Raw genomic sequence first — 21,485 nt, 5'->3', positions numbered from 1 at the left:
ATCCATCCAGGGCAACAAGCTCTCAAGATACAATCCTGCTGTATTTTGTCCAGCAACACCAATCCCTGGTTTGGAAAGCTGTCTTTTTCCTACAGAAATAAAGTGATTCAATTCAATAAAGACTGGGCCCTGCTCACAGACGTAGCCCTCATCCCCCTCTGAAACAGAGGAAAGGATGCAGCAGCATCTTCTCTTATCACTCTGGGGCCCAGCTTTGACAAAGCAGCAGAGTCTTCAACATAGCTGAGATTTAGATAAATAATTCAAAATTAAGAACAACCAAGTTCAAACTTTAGAAGTGACTCTGAAAAAGAAAAGCTGAGAGGCCTGATTACCCTTCTGGTTACTGCCAGGGAAGCAGCAAGAAACCCAGAAGACTGGTCTTTGCTGGATCGTCAGTGACTGACAAATCCGACCTTTCCACAAGCTACAAACAGGCAAAAGCAGTCACTGAAACACGTATCTATGATGGTCAAATATAAAAACGTTGCTGGGTTCACTGACTGAACTTTCAAAAAACTCTGTAACTGCAGATTGTGTTGAGGAAATGTTGGGTAGATCTATTTATAAACCTATATAAAAGGGGTCATGATGAAAGGGCAAAGAAACCTGAAGCAGCGGAGCACAGTGGCTCTGGCATTATATAATACATTGATTTACTTCAGTTAGTGGTAAGAGCACAAATCCTTTGGTAGCTATCATTCTCTTTTTCTAACATGGTGTTTATAAAAAATATAAGTAACTGAGAAAAGTAAAAATACCCATATATCCTAAATTTTAGACTAGACTAAACTTCATGGCAAAGTTTTAATACATTAGAAAAAAAATTCAAAGATAGTGCTTTAGCTTTGGAAAGTATTTTTTTATTAACCAACGTTACTTTAATGATGCAGTCACACTGAGTTGATATACTGTTTCCCTCAGACAAATGCTATTTACAGCATGCAGTTCCTTCCTCCATTCATACACAATTAGAACTAACTACATTTGCGTGATGAAGCAATTCTTCTCCTTTCAGGCCAACATAACTGCCGAATCAAGCAAAGCACGTATTATAAAGCACGCGCACCATCGTAATATGATAATGAAGTTTACCTGATTTGAAGATCCAAAATGATCTGCCTTTTGTCCACATTTTCAGTGTACACTTTTACACCATTTATCCGCAGAGGCTGAAACAATGAAGCAAGTAAAAGTTAGATCCTTCTACTGAACTATACCATATTAAACTCTTGACTTCAAAATAAAGGTGAATATACGCACATTCATGACTGAAGTTAAGAATTTACTATAAGTGTTATTAAAAGGTGTGAAGCAAAGCTATCAATTTAGCTCAAAACTTTATTTCAAGGGTAAAAATTACCTTGCTAGGCTCCACTTAACCACAACACTTCTGGCAATTACCCTGGGTGTACACCACTAGATTTCAAGATTTACCAAAGATTTAATATCAAGCTTTCCCTCTCCCACCAATAAACATCTCATTTCTCTGTACTAGTATATGTCTAACACTCCCAGACAAAGCATTCTTTTCTGTGCAACTAAAACAACAAGCTAAATTTAATTCACAAAAATGTAGTTGCCTTAAGTGGAATTTAGTCGGAATGGACGGAAAACAATCCATACTCCCCACAAAAAGTTGTGTCAACCACTCTGTGCTATCTCTCTAAACCCCTGTGCTCACGCTCTCCCTCTCCCCCTCCCTCTGTCTCTCAAACAGAAACAACACATATCAATCAAACATTCCCAACACTCAAACGTTCATCAGATACTAGGTGGGAAAGGATGACCAATGACCTTACTAAGCATCACCTCCGTCACATTTGAGTTTTTACTTTCTGGAAAAATTGCCATATTTCTATTTACACCTTTTTAGTAATGCAAGTAAAATGGAAATCTCACTGCTGTCAAGATTCCCACTGTGTTTGGGGCTGTGCAGCTCACAGGATGCAACTCAATCAAGGCTGCAATATAAAGTAAGAATAGCAGTTTCTCATGTCCGAGATAACTCAGTCCAGCTGCAGAAGCATACAGAGGTGTGGAAGCTAATTTAAACCTTACTTAAAGTAAGTATGGCTTAAAAGGAATGCTGTTCTGCAGTCTGTAATACAGGTGTATCTAGGGCAGGACAGAGCCTCTGTGTAAAAGAATTTACAACTTTTAGAACAAAACAACAAAAAACACCACACAAAAGGTGCAGTAAAATATAATGAACTGTAATATACATGAAATAGAGTCACAAAGAGAGAAAAATAATTCCTCACCACCACACCTGAAACTTAACTTCAGTTTTCCTAACATTCAGAGGAGGGAAGAGGGGGTGCTCGTGTGGAGATTTTTAAATCCTTACTTAAAATCCCATTTATAACAAGCAAGAGGAACACAAAAGACAACATCACAAAAAAGCTGTTAAGCTACATCTCAACAGAAATTCAGTTCTGGTCGATGCAGGTAAGAGTAAGTAGCGCCGAACTTAAGCGCAAGCAGAGGTAACTTACTCTTAGCTTGGACTGGTCAAACAGCTCTTACATGCCTGCAGAAAAGCCTATATATTATGACCCCTTCTTTCATGGGACCAAACAGAAGGTAAACACCTATCTGCTCCTTGATACTATGTTATGTGCAGTCCTTCGGAAAGGCTGAGCCAGCAGCCTTGTCATTGGACTCCCTACATAACATGATTAAAAGTTCGTCTGTAACAAGAAAGGTAATTGCACTTGGATCATCTGACAAGAAAAGGATTACGGTCCCTGCTCACTTGATGTAAAGCATTACATGAATAGTATTAAAATCACATTGCTATGAGCTCTTCACATGACTAGGAGTTACTATACTTTGAGTCTTCTCCCAATTCTCAGGCAAATTTCTGAAGCAGAGACCCCAGGAAAAAAAATTTAAAAATAAAAATGAAACCTCTGGTAAAAAAGCCACACACGTTTTTTATTTTAATATTACAACACAAGCCAGAATTAGGCTTACCACCAAGTGTCACCAAGAAATATTTTTGTGTAGATTTAAACAGGTTACATGAAAACGGTATGTAAGACAGAGCCTCTTTGAAAAACTTCACCAGACACTGACCTGATGACCAATATCAATCTTTGTAAAACTGAAGGTACTGAGGTGGTTGTTTGCTCCTCTTACTGCTGGTTCTATGGTCTCCCGGAAGAGTTTCTCAATAAATTGGCAAATAAAAGGCCACATCTGTTTTACAGTCTAGGGGAAAAAAAAAAAGAAATCTACACGGAACACAACTTCACACATAACTAAAAAATATTCTTTAAGGTATATGTAAGAAATTTTGTACAAAGTTTTAAACATACAAGTTTTGTATACAGTTCATTACAGACATAAGAACTGGTTCCTTTTTACATACAGGAAAGCTTTCTGGAATTCTCAATTTGCGTGTTTTATACATTTGTACAACAGAGTAGTTTTAACTTTCTGTGCTCTTTATACACTTGAAGAGTTGTGGTCAACAGAGTTAAATCCAGTTGGCGGCCGGTCACGAGCGGTGTTCCCCAGGGCTCAGTACTGGGGCTGGTCCTGTTCAATATCTTTATCAATGATTTGGATGAGGGGATCGAGTGCTCCCTCAGTAAGTTTGCAGACGACACCAAGTTGGGCGGGAGTGTTGATCTGCTCGAGGGTAGGAAGGCTCTGCAGAGGGACCTGGACAGGCTGGATCGATGGGCCGAGGCCAACTGTATGAGGTTCAACAAGGCCAAGTGCCGGGTCCTGCACTTCGGCCACAACAACCCCAGGCAACGCTACAGGCTTGGGGAAGAGTGGCTGGAAAGCTGCCCAGAGGAAAAGGACCTGGGGGTGCTGACTGACAGCCGGCTGAACATGAGCCGGCAGTGTGCCCAGGTGGCCAAGAAGGCCAACAGCATCCTGGCCTGCATCAGAAATAGTGTGGCCAGCAGGAGCAGGGAGGTGATCGTGCCCCTGTACTCGGCACTGGTGAGGCCGCACCTCAAATATTGTGTTCAGTTCTGGGCCCCTCACTACAAGAAGGACATGGAGGTGCTGGAGCGTGTCCAGAGAAGGGCAACGAAGCTGGTGAAGGGCCTGGAGCACAAGTCTTATGAGGAGCGGCTGAGCGAGCTGGGACTGTTTAGCCTGGAGAAGAGGAGGCTGAGGGGAGACCTCATCGCGCTCTACAACTACCTGAAGGGAGGTTGTAGCGAGGTGGGGGTTGGTCTCTTCTCCCAAGTAACAAGCGATAGGATGAGAGGAAATGGCCTCAAGTTGTGCCAGGGGAGGTTTAGATTGGACATTAGGAGAAATTTCTTTACTGAAAGAGTGGTCAGGCCTTGGAACAGGCTGCCCAGGGAAGTGGTGGAGTCACCATCCCTGGAAGTATTTTAAAAACATGTAGATGAGGTGCTTAGGGACATGGTGTAGTGGGCATGGTGGTGTTGGGTTGACGGTTGGACACGATGATCTTAGAGGTCTTTTCCAACCTTAATGATTCTATGATTCTCAGATTCTTGCCTCACTGTTTTTCAGATTTCCTCTCAGATTTCCCTCCTCCCCCTTCCCATTTGGAAGCGATTTTAATGACTACCCTTACCTTGTTGAGCCATTCTGCCCTCTCTGTGTCTGGAAAGTGGACCTTGAAGGAAGGAAAAAAAAAAAAAAAAAAAAAAACATCAAACAAAAAAATTAATACAAATACAGAACACTTTTTAGTTAATCATGTCCAGTCATTTATAATAGAGGAAAGCTTAGGGATCTCCCTATGAGCTATGTATACAGTGAACAACATACTAAGCAGTTAACCTTCTTGACAAGAATATTAGAATTCAAGCAGATAAAATATGAACTGATTTCTGAACTACATAGTTACAAGTCCAAGCATATATTTAATAGCGGCAGCTGGAATAAAGTATTGCTTTAATACCATAAACGAACAAAAAACAAAACAAAACAAAACAAAACAAGCATAGCTGAAACAGCTAGTGTCAACCAAATTTACCTCTTACGTTTCAGGGGTTTTTAACATGACACACATGACGGCCAGAGTCATGGCCTTCTACTTCCTTTCATTCATGCCACATTTTTTGAAATATCAATAAATCATGGCTAGAAATATTTAATCAGTGAAGCTGAAGCTCAGGAATAAGGATTTAAGTTCCACCAAAAGCCCTTCAAAAGACATTTTTTGTGATTTCTTTTCTTAAACAACTGCAGAAATCAGTAAGAGACAGAAGGATGATGGTATATACACGGGATGAAAAGTACCCATCACAACAGGAAAACATCAATTAAGCACTGGAAGAACAGATGCAGTTTTCCAGACACGGAAGAGGAGCACGATTGGTAGCTTTACATCTTATACACACACACACACAAAAAAAAAAAGAGATAAAAACCTGAAGCCGTTCAGTAGAAGCAGAGTGAACAAACATTACTTTAGAAACAAATAGCTTCTACAACAAGATGCAGATCACGTTTCTGAAACACAAAGAGCCTTTGAACACACTAAAAAACTGTGACCTACATATACGGACTTTCATGAAGCAATGTCTCTACTTAACTGAATTGTGAAGTCTTAATCTCTTCATAGCATAACAGATTGCACCACTAGTTTTAACAGCAGTGCCTACTGTTATTTGTATTATGCATATATTCCAAATGTGAACAGTCAGTTAAATACATACTTTTTTAACTGAATTTTCAACGAGTTGGATTTGAAAGCAAGCCTCGTTAACGATTTCTTTGTCTAGTTTTTATTAAATTCTTGCATTAACAATCAGCACTATCGTATTCTTGAATATACTCAAGTTAACTTCAGAGCAGTCCTTAATTTCATCTAAGCATCCATGTTTTAGCTATGCTGGAGGATTGGCCCCTACAACGTAATCAATATTGTCAGTTATTTCTCCATTCTTTTTCTCTCTCAATACTCCTAGGTCCATAACTAAGGTAAGCCATACATATGTACAGATTCTTAAACAATTACAAATACCGCTGTCTTCCACTGTCAAAAGTGAGGCTCTTGGCATCTTTTTCAAATTACTTTTTTCAAGTATATCACATATCTATCAAAACCATTACAACTGGCACAAGAATGACCAATGATCTGCTTGACTGTAACAAAATCATTCAACAGGATTTATTTTACTTAGTAAGTTCAAAGAATAGAATTATTAATAACAGATGGAGCAGTTTTGGAACCATATTATTATATTTTGTTCATTTAAAATTAATTTCCTACCACTGGTTGCTTCCAGTGGTCAAAAAGTTAAAGGAACAAAAAGAACGAACACTATGTTAACCCTAATGCTAATAAGTAACACTTTCATCTTTCTCATAAAATATTTGTCTTCTGGATCTGCAGATAGAAAATGTGCGAATTCTTAATAATTACTTATTTCTTAAGCATGAAGTTGGATCCACATGAAAATTTCATTCTGATTTACTCAGGAGAGCGATCAGTGACGTTCACAGGATGGGAACTCAAGAGCTGTTCCACATAGGGGAGAACGTGAACAACAGCCGTTGGAATGAACGGCAACAAAATAAATTAAAAAGAAAAAACAAGTTAAACACACAGATGAGGAAAAGAAAAGAAAATTCATGAAAATACAAAAGCAAACCTGTCTGCTGCGAGTAACGCAAGACTGAACAGAGTTACCACGTTCACAATTCATTTTTAGTCTTTTGTACAAGTATCCAGTTGACATCAACAGGAGAGCCACACTAGACTGAGAAAGACTTCCCGTCCTAAATATAATCTCAGCCCAGATGAAATTCATCTTCCTCCATAGAGTGATCCAACTTCCCAGATTTAGTGTATAAACTCCCCAAGGCATAGGCCACATGCCCTGCGCTATGCACACTGCTGACATTCAATACATCTGTCTGGAATAAAACAGGTAGCATCTCTCTCTCGCACCCATCAAGCACCCTTCACATTCAGTCCCAAATTATGCAGAATCACTTGAGATAGGTTGTGAAACAAGCAAGAGGCCACATACACTAGTATCTAGCCACATACACTAATTTATTAATTTTGAATTTTATCTACTGTGCAGTCTTTATTAAGACGTTGCTTAACAGGACACCGTTCTTAATTTTTCCACAGATTTAGTAATTACTTGTCCTTTAGTGTACCATACCTATCATGCTCCTACAGTTATTTGAGTTAGTACTAGGTCAACTCCTTAATTATATAAGCCTAGTTGACTTCTACAGTTGCATGTGTTAATAGGCAACAAATAATATAATGAATTACATCTTCCATTCCTGTTTCTCATCCCTTTTCCATCTTTGCTTTTCTACTCGCTCCACTTCTAACATAACTCAGTTGTATTCAGTGTCTATTCTGACATCAAAAACAGAGAAGAGAATACCATCTTCCATCTTCAAGTCTCTGAAATGTTTAACCCGGCCAACCTTGAATCAAAAGTTGAGCTTCATTTAATCTTTAGATGCTCCACAACCAGGTAGGCTGAAAACAAGGCATAAACATTTATCAATCTACTAATTCCATACATTTTTAGCCTGCTATACGAGATTGCAATATTAACAGCAACATTATATTTTGCTTTAAGAGTTTTTGATATCAAACACAATCTTACGCAAAGACAACTGGGGAAAGCCTGAGGGATGGAAGTTGGTACTCTGGATCAGTCAGGACTGACACAAGAGCATTGAAGCAACTGCACAAGTATTTTATGGCCAGAAACAGAAGCAGGAATCAGACTAACTGATGTGCAAAATCTGTTAAATCCTGTATAAAACCTATTAGACAAGCATGACAGAGAGAGACAGAAGTCAAGATTTCAGCAAAGACGGTCAAAGACTAAAAGCATTTTCCACTTGGTTTCTGTTATAAAATTGCTCATGCAGGTTTGGTAAGTACTGTCTCATTTCAACCACTTGGCCTAGTTATTTGTTATTCAAAGGAAACTATAACTAGAGACAACTGTTGCAAGAAATAACCTAACGACCATGTGCAACACCAAAAACATAATATTACATGTTCCAGGAATGTTCTAATATTAAAAGTTATACTGCAAAATACTTGGAAGTGCTCAAAAAATGCGTTTCTGCACATTAAAAATATATGATTTACCTTTCTCACACAACTGCTTGTGCTCAGCTCTAAACAACTCTCATGTTTACTTCCTATTTCTGATGTGCTCATATCCTGTGCTGTCAAAAACTCAATTCAGAACACATTATTTTTTGTAATGATCACTAAAATACCAGAAAGAGCCCAAGGAATGCAGTTCCTTGTTCTGTCCTGGAATATAATAAAACAAAACAGGGACAAAAGAAAACCACTAACAAGCTCCTATTTCCGTAATAACAGCAGAAACATTTCTTACCCACAGCTATTTTATTATTCAAACTGTCTATATACGCTCTTCATATTAGCTAAATTAAGTCTGTTTTCTGCCCAGATGATCATCTGCATCTTTCTAAGGAAACAAGGCTAGACAAAGAACAATAACCATTAAACAAACCCCACGGACTAAGGATTGGTAGGAAATTTTAAAAACTCAAACAGTAATCACCAAATGGTGATCAAATTAGTTTCAAAGCACAAATAATAATATTGCTGCCTTAAATATAATTATTCCTTCACATGAGGGAGGTTTCACATATCTACATAAACATCACTAAAAGCAAGCATTGACAAGAAAAATCAGAAAGAATGAAGTTACAACACTTCTTCTGGAAGAAATGGTGAATTGCTCTCAGCACAAGTTCTGGTATTAATAATCTACTTTAACATACAAATGGCATGGTAGTTGTTATTATTCACTGATCCCCTCACTCTAAAACACTTTTCTTTTTAAAATTATCTTTGTAGCCTTCTCCATCCTTAAAGCTATTTATCAGTCAACCCTTGTTATATTTAACTTCGATTTAATGATTATGATTAATACAGTACATAGGTCCTAAGTATTATTTACATGAACTCAAACAACAAAAATGGCACCTACATTGAAAGTACGAAACTACTGCTATTGACCAGAGGATTCCATAAACTGAAAACTTTTTTTGCTACAAACCAACCACTTTCTCATGCATTGTGTATCACAGCAAAGTAAGAAAAGGAAGCAATAAAAGCAGTTTAGATTAAAAAAACCAACAACAAAAAACCCAAACCAATAAACAAAAAAACAAATGAAACAAAACCCCCACACCACTGTGTATTGGCTTTTTTCCCCTTCTATTCCCCCCCCAAGGATTAAAGGTAAGAATTCAATTTTAGACTACATTAAAAATAATGTGTTATAATAGCTATGTTTAACAGATACTTGTCTGAGTCAGCGTTACTTAGCTTATGCCTAGTTCCTTCTGTTTGCACTGTTTAATTACTTGTTGCTCCAGATGAAAATCTTAAGGAAACTATACCAGTTAACTTTTTGTTTTATTATAAGATCACACAATATAATGAAGTTTCTTGATATAGTTACAACCTAACTAAGTATTCTTGAACAGTTTTCCAATTATTTCACAAATATCTCTTCTATTAGATATCGATCCCTTCTGCTTACTTTGGAAAGCTAAAGTTACAGACAAAAATCCTCTCTATCAAAAGCACATTTGTCGAGCTTAAATGTAAAAATATAAAAAGGGTATTGCAATTAGCTTTCACAGTCTCTTCAGGCATCATCAGTGGAGAGGGAGAGCATCCCACAGAAGGAAATTCAGAACAGAAGCCCAACTTAGGTGCTCTAAATCACCTTCTGATTGCACAGCATAAGCAGTTATTTAACTACTAAGCCTAAAGCTAGGTGGTGTGGCAAAAAAGAAACACACTAAAATTAAATTATCCTTGCAATTACAACTGCCAGATTAATTTGTCTAAACTCATTGCACTTGTAACTCAAAAAGGCCAGAGAAATTTTGTAAAATAATTAAGAAGAATCCCAGCATGAATAGAATAAGGAGTGTCATATAGCAGTATTCAAGCTCAATTTAACAGCTATTCACTCCAATGTTTTCCAGTCGGTGAAGCAGACTGGCCTAAGGACATTCTGGGTAAAACAGAGCTGAGCAGGGCTAAGGGCTTAATCCCATGTATTCCAGCCAGCAATCCCCCCCTCTTTCTCTCTGGAGAAACCAAGGAGCAGCAGTAGGTGAAGTATTTGTCCCTTTCCACAGAGGAATCGATGCAGTCTTCTGCTACTCAACACAACCTGAAGAAGCTTATCCTCAAACACAGGCTGGGGGGACAACAGCTCCTTTCTAATAGGAGGTGAGGAAGTGGGGGGCTGGAAGGGAAAGCAGAGCAGCCAGGCTGTCTTCTGTTACTCCAATAATCTACCTCCAGGGTTATCCTAGCAATTTTCCTAACTTCTTCAACCCCAGAAATAGTGTGGTTCCTGTATCTTCTGAATTACAAGGAAAAACACACTAAATATTTACTGTTGCAGAACTGCAGGATTCAGTATTCCTGAAAGAGAAGGTTAGTTCTTAACAATTAGGGTTCCTCAAAAATGCTGCAATTAACCACAGGCACTTGCTACTAAATTAATAAACTACTGCTATTTCCATTATTTTTTGGTAATCTGATTCTGTTTCTGTTTAACATGCTTTGGCATGGATTTTGTGTTTGCAGTCTTAAATATATTAAAATGATTAGCCTTCGCATAGCAAAATTCATATTCGGTATTACAAATACTGTATGTTTTCCATATGGGGATTAAACAAGGACTCTTGAAACATTTTTACTGAGAATCATTAGGGGCGTGTTGCATATGTAATGACTTTCAACTGAAACATCTGGAAGATCTGGAAGCAGGCTGAATATAGAAAATCAGTTTTGTCGAATACACTAACTATCAAAGCCCACAGGGTACTTCACAAAATGGTAGTTAGAAGGATCCATGTAAATCAATAAGACTAACCTAAAATTAAAAGCTAGATAAATAAGTAGTACAGGTTTTGACAGTAATTGTCCATAAACAAAACTAAAAAAAAATTAAACATCAGAAAATTAAGGGGAGGGAAAAAAAACAAAACAAAAAACCACACACACACACAGAGATAAAGGAGGTGGGGAAGGGCCCTAGATTCATTGCCATGGCTCTCTGATCACTATAAAACCTGAAAGTAAAATGGAAATATTGGAAAAAATGGAAATATATCTAAATGGAAGAAACAGTTGTAATGCCAGGCAAGGTTAAGGACTGTATTTAATTATAAACTGGATTGTAAGCCATTGAAGTGGTTGGACAACACACTGGAAAACAAAATAAACCTTTAAAAAAAAAAAGTCCCAAGGAATTACATGCCCTTTGAGAGTCAGATTTGCACCTATGAGACAAGAGTGGTATCAGAACCACATACTTGGTATCCCACCAAATGTTCCTAAAACATTCTACCAGCACAAACATTGTCGTCTCACGTGAACTGTCACTATCAGTTCAGCAAGTCCTAAGAGCTGCCACAACAAATTATAGACAGCTATTCAGCACAAGTTTTCCAGTGTGATGGCTACCGTATTCTCCCCTGCCTCACAAACTACCTGCTTCTGAGTCAGCGTGAGCATCAAGGTGAAAAATAATTCTTTCGACAACATGGCAATTAAACACAAAACAAGTTGGCACTTGTACAAAGTCTGAAACAAACGGCTTTTCAACACCTCTGGGTTTCAATACTAACACAGGAAAGCTACTCTAATAAAATCAATATACCTTAAGTAATAAAACTGAGATTCCTTATATGGTATAGAGAGTTTTATTTCATTGCAGCCTTCTGTTACCTCTGTTCATCTCCCCTTACTCTTAAAGTCTAAAGAAAGGCCTAATTTACTGACCAGTTCAAACCTGGAATAAAGAGTAGCTCACATGCACAGGATACTTCAGCATCCTGGTATGTCCTGAAGGGCATATTTCCTAACATACATTTGTAGATATCATATCTGGGAGACAAGGAAAATGACTATCAGCAATAGGGAGTTTTTTGCAAAGTCAGGCCAACCAAGCATAAAACAGGTCTTCATAAAATGCTGCAAAAGGTAGCAGCACTGTAAGAAGAGCCACCGCTACCCATACACACACTGTTGAACTTAACCAAAGCCCGAACTACACAGAGGGATCTCACATCCACCTGTTCTGCTGTGCTAGAATTAAAACATAAAATTAAATTCAAAATATTTAATGCTTTTTAAAATTTTACCAATGATCACAAATGTACCTGTGTTTCTCATTTAAATAATACAAAGATGCTACTTTGCTTAGATTTTTTTAAAAAATCTATTATATATAAAATACATATGTAAGATTGTAATTGAGAATGTTGTTCCTCCGTTTTCCATCTCATTACAGAATTCACTGGAACAGCATGTAGAAAATTAACAATATTCCAATTTTTGCTAGGAGCCTAGCAAAAATCTGATCAGCTTAAAGTTGTGGCAGCTGTGGATTCAGAATCGATCCCTCTGCAGCCCTGCAATACCACCTGAATATTCTCACCTGGACATTCCCGCTAACTTCTATGGCAAACGATCTCTTTGGCAAAGCAAAATAATGCTGTATTTGCAAAAGAAAAGCCCTGACTAGAAGAGGCTCCAGAGCTCTGAAATGGCAACCCAGAAGCCAGTCATGCAATTCAGTGCTGAAGGATGCCGAGACATCACAAAGCACAACAGTTTCATTTTCTCCATGCATATCTTTCATTTCAACATCTATTAAATATGCTTCACTGACAGCGAGGCTTGTCAAGAACTGCATTGCTTTTCAGCAATTTGACTCACCGGTACAAAAACTCGATAAAATTTGCCTAAGTGCTGCTATTTTTGCAGAGATGGAGCAAGCATGCTGCAATACAAAGTTACCCAGAAACCTCCTACTTAGCAGCAGCTTGCCATAACAAAATCCTCCAGGACAGGCATTATAAACAGCTGCTCTGGAAAACTGACAGAACAGTAGTTTGCTAGTAAGTAAGGGAACCGGGAAATCCTACTTCTAGCCTGACACTCAGCCTTTGCAACTCCAACTCAAGAAAAGCTGTTCAGCCTAGAAATTAAAACCTGAGCATCACTAACTTCCAGAAGCATCCTGGCTTAATCACCTGAAGAACAACACAAAAAAAACAAAAATCCCTTGCTTTACCACTAGTGGTTACACAATTTCCTTCCAAACATCTGGAAATACACTGGCATGAGTTTCTGTCATATCTGGATGCAGAATCTATCCTAAACACAGCAAACTATGCCTGCTAGAGGGAACCACATAGCTTTCCTTTGCTCGTCCATTACCTCTTTCTAAACGGAAACCATTAAGCCTTCAGTCTCCTATTGCAGATTCATCTTCTGGTGCACCCTAATTTCAGAATTACCTTCACGTACTAGTATACTAGTACTATATATCATAACTCAGGCTTCAATACAGAGATAAAGTCAACTCTGTAACCAAACTGCTTTATCCTCACTGCAGTTGAACAAGATTTTGTAATTTTTCCTGAGCCGTTGTGTTCACACTTATTTTCTACTTTCCAGCTGGAAAATGATTTTAAGTTTTCAGTGATTGGTTTGGACTGGTAAAAAGATAGTAGAAGTAGAAGGTATATGGGGGCATTAATTTGCAGGAACCTTAATGGTTTCCGCTTTCTGAAGGATCCACATGCAGAACCTCTGACATAAGACTGATATCCTGACACAAAAAAAGACATATTTTTCACACCTAGCTAGTATTTTTTCTCTAGAATTTAACGAAGGTTTCTGGACCATGTCTAAAACAAGATCTCTGCTTCCCAGGGTGGAACTTCAGCAATGTGGCACAATATGTCAAATTTGACAAGAAGCGTTCCTTAAAATAAGTTATTGCAAACAAGAAATAGAGCTTTTAGAACTAAATTTCTCTAAACAAAAAGATTAATCTTGCCTTAATCTTTCTCTACAAGAAAAAAAATTCATCATGATAAGTACACAGACTGAGGAAGTTATGCTTCTCACAGTTTGATGGCTAGGCTTTTTATTTTAATTTTTAAAATCTCTTTAATATAATAATTAAAAATCCTTTATATTTCATATAAGGGGATTTAAATTTAAAAGCACTCCTGAAATCACTGAATATACTAGCAATGCAAGAACTAAAACCATCATGATGTTCAGCATGCAGGTCCACTGAGTCCTAAAAAGTCACCTGTATATACATTTTCCTGACACCTGACTGGTATCTGCTGCCTGGCAGACCTGCCAAAAGCCAATCCTTCAATTACACCATTGAAATTCATATCCATCATTCAGAAACCATCAAGAATAAAGACTCACTGAAAGATAGCAATCTTCAAGTTTACAGGGAGTGGAAGACTCCTAACAAAAATATTTCAAGGCATTCTTCATCTAACCATTTACCATTCTTCTAAATTGTCAGCTGGAACAGAAGTAATGTTGAGCACTTCTTAAAGTGAGGCAACATAAGAACTTAGGTTTAACATTTTGATCGCTTACTACCCACATTTACAATAGTGCTGTTATCTACACTACTTCCTTATTCAGAAGACCAGAATTCATTATCAACTGTTATGACAGCAGGATGCCCTTTTCCAGTCTCACCTTCAGTGGGCATTCACAGCAATAACAATTATATTTTAAATGCTGCTGTCCAACGAAAGGCCAGGACAAGCAGAGTTAAAAAACCCAAAACTGAATAGCATAACACTCTACACAAGCCAAATATCAAGAACGGAATTTATACTGATTAAAGTCTTGCTATCACACCAGGTTATAGACACCTAGTGCAAATAATGTTTACAAAATAAAACGTTTCATGACAGCCCACATTAGCACATCTCCAAATTCCCACAAGCATTGCAATCATTACTGAAAGTAGAGACCCAGACTTTAAATGTTTAAACTGCTGAAAGGCGTAGCATGAACCACAGCTGTAAGGACTTACTGAATTTTAACACTTGAAAAATCTTACACAGTACTTCTTTTTGGCATGTTATCAACTTCACCCTTTTATTCTCAAAAGTAATTTCATTCTTTCTCCTCCTTTCCCAAATAAAGTCTTAATACCTCGAAATTCAAGGTTTCAGGTTTTAAAAACTTTATATAGGCATTAGTACCTTATTTTCAATTTGTCACATTTCAAAAACATGACATCTTTTGTATTTCTAAGCCTGTATAACAAATTCCTTTTCAGTTCCCTTGAGAATCCAGTCGTTCCCACTCCACTGCATGCCAGAGTGTGTTGCTCTCTTGATGGTCAACAGAAGAAAAATTTTCCTCTCTGGATTGCTAAATATTAGCTTTCAAAATAGCTTATACAACCAGTGTCACAGCACATCTTACTATCCTTTGAATTGTCTACAGCTATGAAAAGAAGTGCTGGGCTCTGCACCAAATTGTCAGCCATCCTTGTTGTTGCTGTCTAGACTAAAGCATTGAAGGTTTCTTCTCCTTTCGCTCCACTGACCCACTACCCGCTTTACTAACCGTTGTAGTCAGGAGCTCTGGTTCACTAAGACTAAGGTTCCTTCATCAGGGAGTCTTATTCCTGTTAACACTTGCTAGATTACATAGCTAATTCTCTAAGGGAACCATGCAGGTGTTCTGTGTAGACTAAAATGGACATCAATTTTCAAGAAAGACAAGTGTTCAAGAAGTACTGACAACCTTCTGCAGGACTGCCTGTCCTCTTTCTCAGGCAGATTAAATGTCCTTTCCTGTCTTTAACTGGCTTACCAGTAGCTAATTACTGATGAGGAAAATGATCTCCTATAACTCAATGTGCACATTGTAACATGAAACATCTCCATCTCCTGAACCCCAAATTTTATAGGTTAACCTTTTTTTTTTTTTTTAAAAATGTAACCTATAACTCACAATGCATTTGAAACAAATCTATGTGAACTCACACAAGACAAATATAATTCACTTACTTTTTATTGTTTGTGGGTGAGCAAACTGCAAATTCGTGTTTGAAAATACAAAAGAGCAAAAGGAAGAACTTGATTTTTTGTGGTATTCAAGCTAAAATACAGTATCAGAGCACGCAAATTCAAGCTGGGTTAACCTGCATGCTAAGAAGTCAACCAAGTCTGTAGAATATGCTCATTGTTTTGCTCTTCTGTGCTTATTATTTCGTTCTTACACTAAAACAAAATATATGCATACTCATGTTTTGACTGAATCTGACTCCTAACACCAGCAAAAGCATGTAACTTCTACATATACTGCACTGCATTCAGTACTATTCAGCCAGAGTTTATTCTTAGTATTAAAACATTTTTTAAATATAATCAGAAATCATTCAAGGTATAACAGGCATTTTTAAATCCGCCTGTATCATTTCTAGCTGAAACACTAGAAACTTACTATATAAAATCCAGGAAGTATAAAGAGTATAGATAGACTGTCTGGCAGTTTTGTTGAACCTGTAAACACTCAGTGATAAACTCTCTCTGAAACAACAGCTCAGAAAACTGCTCAGAAAGTAACAGAAAGCAGAACATTCCAATAATGTGAAATCAAAAAGAGTGGCAATGTTTAATCTGGGTGTCAGTTAACACAGTGATAACAAATGGCAGGGGGAGGGGGGGGAGCCCTAGTTAACCTGATAGCATCGGATATCAGATGACAAACAGCTCACATGTGTAACTCTTTCTGGTTCTTCCATTCAAGCTTTTAACCAGATTCTTATACCAAGTTCTTACACAAAGCTCAATATTTCTAATAATGAGGTGCATGCTAAGATTTCTAAGATTCATTACATTTGTTCTCTATCCTCTCTAAAATAATTTTGTCCCCCCTAATGGACTGTATTTCAGCACAGTATGGTGTTATTTGTTAGAAAAAGATACTAAAAATATATCACCCATTTCACTGGCAACACATAACGTAGGAACTTCTGCACTACAGATCAAAGGTCCAGCTAACACAGCAACCAGAAGTGAAGTCTAAGGAAAAGAAAAAACAAAGTAGTACTATGCAGTTATCCTTCTCTGAATATCCTCTCAGCTTCTGCAAAGGCTGGCTGTAAGCCTTAGCAGCTGTTGTCACGCTCCTTCACCACTTCTACCCCAAAAATGCTCAGCCCCTAGCAAAAAAAAAGAAAAAAGAAAAGAAAATATTAATTCCATTTTACAAATTCCCTTGTATCAGATAAGTTTACTTAAGGCAAAACTGATGCTCTAGATTTTTAGGGCAGCCCTTATCCTCACGCAGGATCATGCTGAAAATACAAGACCAATGAAATAACTAGAAAACACTCTGACCACTGAATTCCAAACCTCTGCAATTGCAGGCATCATTATGCTATTTCTGTTTATAAACTCCATCTTAAAACCATGGAGTTTGCTACCATTCCTCAGTACAGACCAGGAAGGGCAGCTCTAGTGTGTTTTTGGTAGGCTGGGTTGCTAAGGAAAAACACTGAAGCACTGCCTGCTAAACCAAGTTTCTAAACTTAGGTATGCTACATCATATGTTTGAGTTACAAGGTGGAACCAAAAACCAGACTGCCTCCCAACTAAATTAACCATTATGCTCATCCTTAAATATCAGTCATACTATTTTGACTCTATGTGTTAGCAACAGAAGATACTTTAGAGGAAAAAATCTTCATCAAATGACGGAAGATAATGTTCAACACAAAAATCCCCATCAAATCCCCACCCAGTAATATCACTTGGTTTTGAAGTAGAAAAGGTATTTTCATTACATATTGAAAAGGTTTTACAAGCATGTTTTCAATCTGCGCCTACAGCTTGTAATTCCTGTATACATCCAAATCGTGGATCTGTTTCAATAGCCTATCTTTCAGCTGGAATATCTGTCCCATGACTGCACTTAGCACCTCTTATCCAAGAAGCTATTTTAGAAAAAGCAGAGTAAGTGTACTTAAATCAAACCTGCCAAAGGAAAAGATACTACTGAAACCGCATCCTCTGAGGAAAACACGCATGCCTATGCTACTGGATTGACACATACGGCATCTGTACAGTGCAACATCCAGCAAGTTGCAAATCCCCCGGAAGACCAATGCTGTCAGCCACACAGTCACCAACAGAAAAATATTGTGGGAAGGTCAGAAGCAATAGGTTTTCATATATAAATGCAAAGGTGTTTTTTTTTTTATTCTGGAATTAGAAAAGTGGGTAAAATCCTGGCCGAAGTAAAATCAGCTGCCAAACTCCTATGAATTCAGTAGGCTCAGAGGAAGAATCTGTCAGCAGGCGGACACAACATAGACAATTTTGCCCTGGAATGTGGATACAGTGCTTAAGACAAATACAACATTAAAAATAGATTGACAATCCAGCACTGAGACTTAAAATTGACACTGATTAACTCAATTTTCATTAAAAATAGTAAAAAATTGAAATAAACAGAATTTCACAGTTACAGAAGTTGCTGTTCTAGACTACACACAGAACAAGCTGGAGGACAAAGTGTGTTTGCAGTGTCTGTCTAGAACTGTACAATAATTTTCATCAGAAAATTAATTCAATACCAAAATATACTATCCATAGCACTACAAGATTTATGGTCATCCACAAACAGATGAATACTGCCTGGCAGGCATCTCTGAGTTTGCAACACAATAAAGTCCACACTTAGCAAAAAGAAAAATGAAGCCCCTCAAGTGGAATTGAAGCAAATGGGTAAATGAGTACCAAAGGGCATGCAGTACCTTTTCTCCAACACATTACTACACGTTGCAATATTTTAGTTAAAACACACCTAGATATTTGACAGTCCTGTTGATCCTTTGACTTGTGTACACAGCAACATTTGCTCAGTCACTTGTCTGTCCACGCAACTCTTCACAAATCAACAAAGCCAAGGGAAAAAAAATACTGCTATAAGTAGGAAATCTAGAGTTTAAAACCACCATTTGACCTTTTTTTTTTTTTAATTAGTGACCAGGTTTTCAAGATCTTTTAAGAGTTCAGTAGTAAATACAAAAATACAAATGACTAAATAGAAATAAAAACCCCAGTTGTCAGCTTGAAATGCTCCCCTTCACCCTACCAAAATTCCTGCAGGCCCTGGTTCCAGGAAACATCCCCTGAGATTCCAGCTTCCTGCAGACACAGACGCTTTCTCTCATGTTATGACTGCAAACCATCACTGATACTTCTTTCAAAATAGTTGTCTTACAATGCTCTGCATCAAAACATTCTCCAGCCTCTGTTAAAGGGTTTTTCCATCTTAAAAAAACAGGGAAAGAAAGTGATCATAAACTCTAAAAAACATAAATCCTCTTTCTAAGCTAAGATATTTTTTAAAACAATACTGGAAACTAAAGAATCTGCCTTCTCTTGTTTGGGAAGTTTAACGTTCGGCCATATATATGTCTTAAATGATACTCCATTTTAATTTCTCTGCTTTTAATGTAAATTCACTTATTTTATTTGTGTATGTTTAGAGAGGAGTTCCTATATTTTTTGAAAGAATATACTGTAGTTTTTACATAAGCAGTTACAAAACCAGCCCTTAATTGGAAAGTAAGCTGTGGAAAAACTACCATCTTGCGTATACACCAAAGATTTTCAATAATACCATCAATGTACTTTCAGGTAGCATGCCCAATCAAGTGTGCATAGTTGCTGACCTGAACCACAAAAACTTGTTTCTATACACACAGCCATTGCTTATGCTCAGCAAGTGCTTGCATGAAGATGTTTACCCACAACTGAAACTAGCCCTTGTATAAAGGCAGTTACTGCCCTTCAAACAAATGATGGGTAGAGGAAGCAGCTGAGTGATTAAGATTCGGTATTTTCTTGGACACAGAGGAGGAATGTTCCAGCGTTAGAATGCTGGAATTGCTGGATGTTTGATAGACAGGATGGAGAGGTAGCGAAGAGTGAAGAAAGAAGAGCTGGATACATTTTTCTTTCATAAATGCAGCACAGAGCTGTCACTTCTTCTCTCATATTACTGTTTATCATCAATGTTTAAGACAACCCAAGCATTCGAGGAACTCTTGAATATTCTTTGCCCCAAACTCAACCATTACAAACAATTTATATTCTTCTACTTCCAAATTTAGCAGTAAAAATAGTCATCATAAATCAATACTACTTTAATTAATGACAGCAGTAGTAAGTCACTTTGTAAACATACTGCCTACAATTGAATCATAACATTAAGCACACAATAGAGTCTTTAAAGACCGAGTTGCTTATAACTGATATTTAAGCTCACCATTTCTGCATTTTAATCCACACCTACTGTCCCACTTTGGATATTTGCACAGTATATAGCTGGAACAGAGATAATCAGATCATACCCACTAGATCCTGGTTGCAGTTTACAACAACAGGAATACTTTTTTTAGATCTCAGCAACCCTTTTTACCTGTATATGGCTTCACAGCAATTTCAAAGGTTTCCATTTTAAAGATTCAAATATTGATGATGAGTAGACAATTACAATTGCTGAATTATTCTTCTCTGATTTTCAAAATTCTATCTTTTACATGTCCAAGAATAATCTAGTCACTCTACACCTGCTTTATCATTAATAGAGAGAAATAAGGGCCTCTGGAGAGATACCTGACATCATGAAACATTTCTCCTATGGTCAGATAGAGTTCTCTGGAAATGCCTGCATTGATCATAAATGAATTCGGATTTATATGTCTAAATTTAGGTTCATCAAATTCTATCTCTAAGTGGAAACTAAACACATCGTGCGTAAAAACAAACTGAATATTAATTCTACGAGTGGAAAGAAATCTCTGTCAATTAAAGACAACTGTGTGAGCTGCAAATAATCAACCACCTAGTCCATCTGTTCCCTAAAACATAGCTTCAAGAAGTCTTGCCCATGGCAATTCCTGAATAACTGTGCCACTTTATTTGATTGCTCATAAGCAGAACCTTCCTTAGCCTGCACTTCTCTTGAAGGGGAGGTTAATGTTCGTGCAGGGAGTAATATATGCAGCCAAGTCACTGTTAGCTCCTAAACTCTCAGCAGATTTTACAACAGATGCTGCTGCACGGTGCTAATAATTTTTTTAGAAGTTCTACAACAGAATATTTACTACATGTATTAATTAAAATCTAACAGCTGTGGCCCACATTACTCCTTACTAAATTTAGGCATGTAAAAAGTAGCAGTGAAGTTATGACCTCATTACTCTAGGTTCTTATTATACCTGCAAAAAATTCAGCTCACCCCTTCCCACTGACTAAAGACAGATGACAGAAAGAGACTTACATCTCTGAAATGAGGTGCCCAAGTCCAGTAGGACGAATCTACATTTCAGTTTGCTACAGCAAACTTCATTGTGTGCTCTAATTGGCAATAGATTCTTTTTGATGGCTTTTACTGTTGATTGTGTTGTTTTAGGCCTGAATCCCAGCCCAGTACAACTAAAAGATATTTTCAGCAGCCTAAGATCTGCACGCAGCTCTTAATCACATGTAATAGCTTTCTTGCAAAAGACATCACTTGAGTTTAGAAGAACGCAGTGATGACAGTTAAAATGACATCAACCCCCCCAAACAAAGTGCCATAGTTATTTTCAGAGATCTGAATAAATAGCAGTTAA

The 21,485-nt window shown here is 37.5% G+C and overlaps 1 protein-coding gene across 3 annotated transcripts in view; it reads right to left on the bottom strand.

Moving 5' to 3' along the window:
• Window positions 1-21,485, bottom strand: part of ESYT2 (extended synaptotagmin 2) — a 90,045-nt gene that overhangs the window by 54,450 nt on the left and 14,110 nt on the right. For all 3 annotated transcript variants that reach the window (XM_075144122.1, XM_075144120.1, XM_075144121.1), the window contains exons 2-4: window positions 4,577-4,618; window positions 3,082-3,216; window positions 1,096-1,172 (exon numbers count right to left, since the gene is read on the bottom strand). In XM_075144122.1, the coding sequence (XP_075000223.1) occupies window positions 1,096-1,172; window positions 3,082-3,216; window positions 4,577-4,618 (254 nt within the window). The remainder of the gene's footprint in view (window positions 1-1,095; window positions 1,173-3,081; window positions 3,217-4,576; window positions 4,619-21,485) is intronic.

The sequence above is a fragment of the Calonectris borealis genome, chromosome 2, assembly GCF_964195595.1.
Source record: "Calonectris borealis chromosome 2, bCalBor7.hap1.2, whole genome shotgun sequence".
Lineage (NCBI taxonomy): Eukaryota > Metazoa > Chordata > Aves > Procellariiformes > Procellariidae > Calonectris > Calonectris borealis.
This window is presented reverse-complemented; position numbering and strand designations above follow the sequence as displayed.